General features: G+C 41.3%; 2 protein-coding genes across 4 annotated transcripts in view; both read right to left on the bottom strand.

The window, feature by feature from the left end:
• The window catches only part of LOC105511659, a 10585-nt gene extending 8924 nt beyond the window's left edge, over positions 1-1661 (bottom strand). The window contains exon 1 of the mRNA XM_011941836.1: positions 1579-1661. Within this exon, the coding sequence (XP_011797226.1) occupies positions 1579-1661 (83 nt within the window). The remainder of the gene's footprint in view (positions 1-1578) is intronic.
• A 1375-nt stretch (positions 1662-3036) lies between these two features.
• LOC105511647 (chromosome unknown open reading frame, human C2orf74) overlaps positions 3037-6990 on the bottom strand; it is a 26535-nt gene continuing 22581 nt past the window's right edge. The window contains exons 1-4 of one of the 3 annotated variants that reach the window (XM_011941825.1): positions 5255-5370; positions 4908-5021; positions 4631-4811; positions 3037-3510 (exon numbers count right to left, since the gene is read on the bottom strand). In XM_011941825.1, coding sequence (XP_011797215.1) covers positions 3337-3510; positions 4631-4811; positions 4908-5021; positions 5255-5370 — 585 coding nt within the window. In that variant the 3' untranslated portion in view covers positions 3037-3336. Of the gene's footprint in view, positions 3511-4630; positions 4812-4907; positions 5022-5254; positions 5371-6990 lie in introns of those variants that run through there. The other 2 variants (XM_011941826.1, XM_011941827.1) reach the window with 2 other exon arrangements.

The raw sequence follows: 6990 nt of genomic DNA, 5'->3' as shown, positions 1-6990 counted from the left end.
AAAAAAAAAAAAAAATAGGCCTTCCTAGTTTGTTGTTGGAGTTTTAACTTTATATATTTTTTTGTTTTGTTTTGTTTTTTTGCTAAACAAACAAAAATTTTAAGTAGTCCAAGCTTTATCAAACTTTTCCCTTTTGGCTTTTGGGTGATGTGTCCTGTTTGAGGCAGTCATTTGAAGAAAGTCCCTGGACCAACAGCTAATTAAAGAGATAAAGTGGCAAGTTTGATCCCACCTTTGCAAAAGAAACACCAACAGGCATTGAGAAAAAACTGCTCAACTTTTCTCTGGAGCCATAGCTTAGGAGATAGACACATGGAGCCCTACAGCTTCACTGTCCACGGAACATCTTCAGTTGAATCTGTAGTCAGTACTTCAAATTTAACAGAGCTAAAACTTGCCTATCTTTTTGCCCTAACTAGTTACTTCTCTGGACTCTCCTATTCCTGTCTCGCATGAGCCATCTTTGCACCCTCCTCTCGCTCCTCCCACATCTAACCAGGAAGTGATGTGCCTTAATCTTTCATCTTCTCATTACATTCTGCCACCTCCTATTCCAGGTCCACATCCTTCAAATCTGAATTGTCACTGGAGCCATTTCCATTTACTACCTCCGAGTTGCTAATCCTCAATAACTTACTCCTGGAGGAAAGCTCTGATGGACTTCTTCCATTATTACCTAAGATTATTTATATTATAGTGTCACTTAAAAATATGTAGAAATGCAAAGATGGATATCAACTCCCTAACCTAAGAGCTTTCACCCAACTTCAAAAGAAATTTACAAATCAAATACAACAAAAGCACAGAACCAATAAAAGTCAAATGGACATTTAATGCCAGATGCTCTTTGTTGACTGTTCTGCTGTTCACATTATAGTCATGATCCGGATGGCTTTCTGGAATTCCATGTGCCTATATGGTTATAGGTATTGATGGCCAATTTTCCCATAATTTTCCTCTATTGGAACTTCTACAAAACTGTGGTGACAGTTGCACTGCAATGTGAATGTACGTAAAACACTATTGAACTGTGCACTTAAAAGTGGCTAAGATGAAGCCAGGCATGGTGGCTCACACCTGTAATCCCAGCACTTTGGGAGGCCAAGGTGGGTGGATTGCTTGAGCTCAGCAATTTGAGACCAGCCTGGGCAACATGGTGAAATCCTAGCTCAACAAAAAATACTAAAGTTAGCTGGGCATGGTGGCATGTGCCTGTAGTCCCAGTTCCTCTGGTGGCTGAGGTGGGAGGATTGCTTAAGCCCCAGAGGTCAAGGCTGCAATGAGCCCTGATCACACCACTGCACTCCAGCCTGGGCAACAGTGAGACACTATCTCAAAAAATAAAATTAAAAATAAAATAAAATAAAACGTTAAGATGGCAAGTTTTATGTTATATATCTTTTACCAAAATGAAAAAAATTTTTAAATTTAGTATTATCAGGCAAAAGACAAAAAATGTAAAGAGACTCTGAACATATGCGCAGGCAACCTCCCCCAACAGTCCACACAGCTTGGATCCATTTCCCACTTTATACCCTTAGCCTGGGATCCTAAATGAACCTCACTTTGACTTCTCACCACACTTCACTGTTGCCCCTCAACTCTCCTCTACATCCACCTTCAGCACCAGCCAACTGGCGTGAATCAAACCCAATATACATCCTCACCTCTTTGCCTCGGCTCATGTTCTTCCCCAGCTGCTTGTCTTATCTATCTAATCCTTCTAAGTCCCTTTTCCTCCTCACAGTGGGATGGTCCCAGCCCACAGCAACATGCCTCCCAGCAGAGGGTGTCAACACACCCCATTTGGCAATAGTTCCACATTCTAAAATATTTATCACCTATACTCCCAATCATTCCACAGACATTTATGGAACATCCACATGACAATGGGCTAAGCCCCTGAATTAAATGAATCTGCTTTTTCTCTCTCTCAGAGCCCCTTAGACATTTCACAAATGTATACTGCAGCTGTGTGGATGATGTTGTACCAGTCTGTACTGTCATATTTCACACATGGACAGCAAGATTTAAACCACTGAAATCAAGAATAGTATAATCTCAGGACTTGCCTAAAGTAATAGGATGTTTTGTTGTTGGTAGTAGTTTGTGTTTTTGTTTTATTTTTTGAGGTGGAGTCTCCCTCTGTCACCCAGGCTGGAGTGCAGTGGCACAATCTCAGCTCATTGCAATCTCTGCCTCCCAGGTTCAAGCAATTCCCCTGCCTCAGTATCCTGAGTAGCTGGGATTACAGGAGTGCGCTACCACGCCCTACTAGTTTTTTTGTATTTTTAGTAGAGATGGGGTTTCACCATGTTGGCCAGGCTGGGTTTCAAACTCCTGGCCTCAGGTGATCTGCCCGCCTCAGCCTCCCAAAGTGCTGGGATTAAAGGTGTGAGCCACCATGTCTGGCCTGTTTCTCCCTAGTAGCTGGGACCAAAGGCATGCACCACCATGCCAGGCTTATTTTATTTTATTTTTATGTTTTGTCAAGACAGAGTTTCCCTATATTGCCCAGGCTGGTGGAGTTTGTTTTCTGTACCAATTTTTTTTTTTTTTTTTGAGACGGGGTCTTTCTCTATTGCCCAGGCTGAAGTGTAGTGGCACAATCTTGGCTCCCTGGTTCAAGCGATTCTCCCACCTCAGCCTCCTGAGTAGCTGGGATTACAGGCACGGACCACCATGCCTGGCTAATTTTTGTATTTTTAGTAGAGATGGGGTTTCACCATGTTGGCCAGGCTGCTCTCAAACTCCTGACCTCAGGTGACCCACCCACCTCGGCCTCCCAGAGTGCTGGGATTACAGGCAGGAGCCACTGCGTCCAGCCTGTACCAATTTTTAAAAAGTGGTGGTCAGTACAAGAAACGTTTCAGGACTGAGTTCAATGGGGATTATGTAGTAGAAGATGACAGTTATGGAAGCTTCCATGATGACAGCTGTAATGTTATTTGGTCATGAATGCCTATGATCAGAGGATGCAGAACATGTATTATTTCAAAAAATCCCCCTTGAATAATGATGTACATTATAGGCATATGTACAAACAAAAATCACTTTATTCACATGCCAGAACGGTGTTTGAGTAGACAGTTTTAAGGGCAATACAATCAATTTCTTGAACTCAGATTTGAATTTTTAAAAAACTATATTCAAGCTCTAAGTATTTTACTTACAGAATTTTGCACATGTCCCACTTCTTTCTGCACAAAGGTAAAATACTATCTTTATTTGCTTAATTCCCCATTGTTTTGTTGTTTCAACATGATTTTGTACCCTCAGTCATTTCAATGTTAGTCAAAGGTTACATTTTCTTTCACTCTTACCCTTTTTTGAGCTTCATTTTCTCTCTTTATGTTCTCGAGTATAGCTTCGAGGTGTAGGGTATTCATTTCCAAGATCCACAACAATTACCTCCCTAGAAAATGTCACTCCTTTTAAAGGTCTTTTTTGGCTTTCAACAGCTGATGGAGTTCTAGTGACAGATATGTGTATTTTCTGCAAACCATCATCCTGCAAGAGAATGGGACAAACAATATAAACAAATAATCAATTTATGACATGCCCTGCTTTTAAAATTACAGGTTATATGTACACTGTTAACGAGAAACAGAAAAAGCATTTCTAAATGATACAGGAAAGCAGCAATAATCTATCACATTTTCACATTTTTATGGTTATAAAAGCATACACTGACATATTCAAATAATATTTGGTGACATGTAATTCTCTCCACGAAGCGGTCAAACCCAAGAGCCACCAGGACCATCATTCTGTCGTGGACTGGGCATGGCCATGTGGTGGGAGGGCATGTGAGTTGTTCTTGTTGGGGAGTCCCAGACACAGAGCTCAAGAAGGCCCCAGCCATGTTGTGTGCTGTTGTAGGACCCTAGAGCTAGGACAGGGGGCCACAGTCTGGGCCTCAGCTTGGCCACAGTGGAGAGGTAAACAATTCATGTCATTTTCTCATTGGAAACAGTAGAGAGGTGGATCACTAGATAATCTCTTAACAGCTCTAAGATTCTAGGATTTTGAGAAAAACAAACTGAAGGGGAATTATTAAGAAAAACACAAATATAAGAATGAAGACTAAGCAAGTTTCTAGACTTGGCATATGTAATGGTTTAGTAACATGAACTGATAAGCAACTAGAATGGCTTAAATGACTGTGGGCATTGGACTTATTCTACCTACAAACCTAAGTTACAGGCAACTCCGTCTCCTATTATTATTATTATTATTATTTTATTTTTATTTTTTGAGACGGAGTCTCGCTCTGTCTCCAGGCTGGAGTGCAGTGGCAATCTTGGCTCACTGCAACCTCCGACTCCTGGGTTCAAGTGATTCTCCTGCCTCAGTCTCCCAAGTAGCTGGGATAATGGGCGCGTGCCACCACGCCCGGCTAATTTTTGTATTTTTAGTAGAGATGGGGGTTTCACCGTGTTGGCCAGGCTGATATCGATCTCCTGACTTCGTGATCCGCCCTCCTCGGCCTCCCAAAGTGCTGGGATTACAGGCGTGAGCCACCGCGCCTCGCCCTCCATCTGCTATTATTATACCTAGCTGAGGAATGTACCTTCTTTTCAATCAAACAAATTCTAAACTGCTCCTTGAGAGTAGAAAAACACATCACCTCTTCTTGACCAGTTTCTCCAGCATTCTCAGGCTCTTGCTTCTCATTTATTTGGTTCTCCTCTTCTGCCTCCATGTCCCTTCTGTTTTCTAAGGGTGTGGCCAACACTTCCTTACTCTGTCTCTGGACAAGAATGCCAGGCCTCGTCGGCACATCCAAATTCATGACTTGCATTAAGACCCTAGAAAATTAATCGGTAGAGTTTTAAACATTCATGCATCCTCATCCCCACTATCACACACAAAATGGCCTCTGACACATCCTGCACCACACTCGCCTTTCATGGTCCCCTGGATTGCTTGTCACCACTTCAGCAGCTGCACAGTCTACACCTCCGTTTGCGTCTGTACAAGGCACTTTCTTTGTCTCTTTACCTTTCCTGCCTTGGAAACTGAAAACGAACAAGCCACAAATTCAGAAAAGGAAGAATGGCCCTGATTTTAAGGTGTAGCATAGAGACTTCACTTTTAAACAGCATATCAGCATTTCTAAAATGCTGAAATGAAAAAAGTAGATAATGATGGTATCATTACTTGTTCTATTTTAAATTGTTTTACATTATTTCTAGATACATTTGCTAATGTGACTTGAAATCTGATCCCAATTATCAGCATGGATTTATACCATTTATATAAAAAAACCACCAATAAAAGGAGGATGCAAATGAAGCAAATTAGAAGGATGATGAAGAAAGTGATTGCTGTGATTTCAAAGCTCATAGGTTTAGCTAGAAGACTCATCCACTCTCACAATCACAGATTGTCCAAATATTCTTTTCCAACTCAATTTGAATGTAGTTCTCTTGTTCTTTAAGTTTTCTAGAAACAGAGGAACAAAAAGCTGTTTTCATTGTTGTTCTTTTGGTCAGTTCAGCTTCATGAAAGATGCTCTGCTTGTTGCAGAGTTGACTCACACTGGCTAATTTCTCTCCATAACTGTAGTGGGGGCTGAGGTGGCCAGAGGGGAGACTGAGCTGGGACACGTGTGATCATGCAGCTCACCTCCCTCACCCCAAAAACTATCAGGATCCAGAGGAGAGAGGAATCGGAACAGCTGGAGCTGAGCCCAGCTCCCCATTCTTCTCTCTTCAGTGACATCACAGAATCATGGAGCCCTTGAGTAAGAGAGACCAGAGAGCCAGTCCAACCCAGCCCATCACCTGGAGGCTGGAGAGCCATGAGGCTGTTGCCTGTTCATCCCCTCCTCTAAGAGGTCCAGGTTAGAGGCCATATGAAACTCCATTCTTTGGGCAAGGATTTTCTCCCTACTCTCCAAACACCACCTTTCCTTTCCTAACTTGAGCCTGTTTCTTTTATTGCTTCTTTCACAGACCATGAACAATTGGTCTGCTTCCTTCTTATGAAATCCCTCTCTATAGCCCTGAGCTCAAGGCTTCACTGTGGAATTCTACCAAACATTTAGCAAAGAACTAACACCAATCTTTCTCAAACCTTTCAAAAAATTGAAGAGGGAACACTTACTAGTCATTCTATGAAGCTGGCATTACCCTGATACCAGAGCCACTACAAAATGAAAGCTACAGACCAATATCCTTTATGAATATTGATGCACAAGTCTTCAACAAGGTACTAGGATACCAAATTCAACATATTCAAAGGATTACACACCGTGATCAAGTGGGACTTATTCCTGGAATGCAAAGATAGTTTAGTACACAAAAATCAACCAATGTAATATATCACATTAACAGAATGAAAGTGAAAAATAAACACATTATCATCTCAACTGATGCAGAAAAAGCACTTGACAAAATTTAACACACTTTCATGCTAAAACCACTCAACAAATGAGAAATAGAACTACCTCAACATAATAAAAGCCATATGTGAAAATCCAACAACATAATATTCAATGGTGAGAACATATTTGTAAATCACATAGTCTATTAATGGACTGATATCCAGAATATATAAAGAACTCCTACAACTCAACAACAATAAACCCAATTTTGAAATAGGCAAAGAATTTCAAGACATTTCTCCAAAGAAGATACACAAATGATCAATAAGCACACGAAAAAAATGATCAACATCACTAATCATTAGGGAAGTGCAAATCAAAACCACAATGTGTTACCACCTCATACCCAATAGGGGGGTTATTACTTTAGAAAGAAAAAAAAAGTGTTGGTGAGTATATGGAGAAATTGGAACCCTTGTGCACTGTTGGTGGGAATGTAAAATGGTACAGTCACTGTAGAAAACAGTATGGCAGTTCCTCAAAAAATTAAGTAAAGAATTACTGGCCGGGTGCGGTGGCTCAAGCCTGTAATCCCAGCACTTTGGGAGGCTGAGACGGGTGGATCACAAGGTCAGGAGATCGAGACCATCCTGGCTAAC

The sequence above is a fragment of the Colobus angolensis genome, unplaced genomic scaffold (genome assembly GCF_000951035.1).
Source record: "Colobus angolensis palliatus isolate OR3802 unplaced genomic scaffold, Cang.pa_1.0 Scaffold201, whole genome shotgun sequence".
NCBI classification, from domain to species: domain Eukaryota; kingdom Metazoa; phylum Chordata; class Mammalia; order Primates; family Cercopithecidae; genus Colobus; species Colobus angolensis.
The sequence above is the reverse complement of the archived record's forward strand: the minus strand, read 5'-3'. Positions and strand labels throughout refer to the sequence as shown.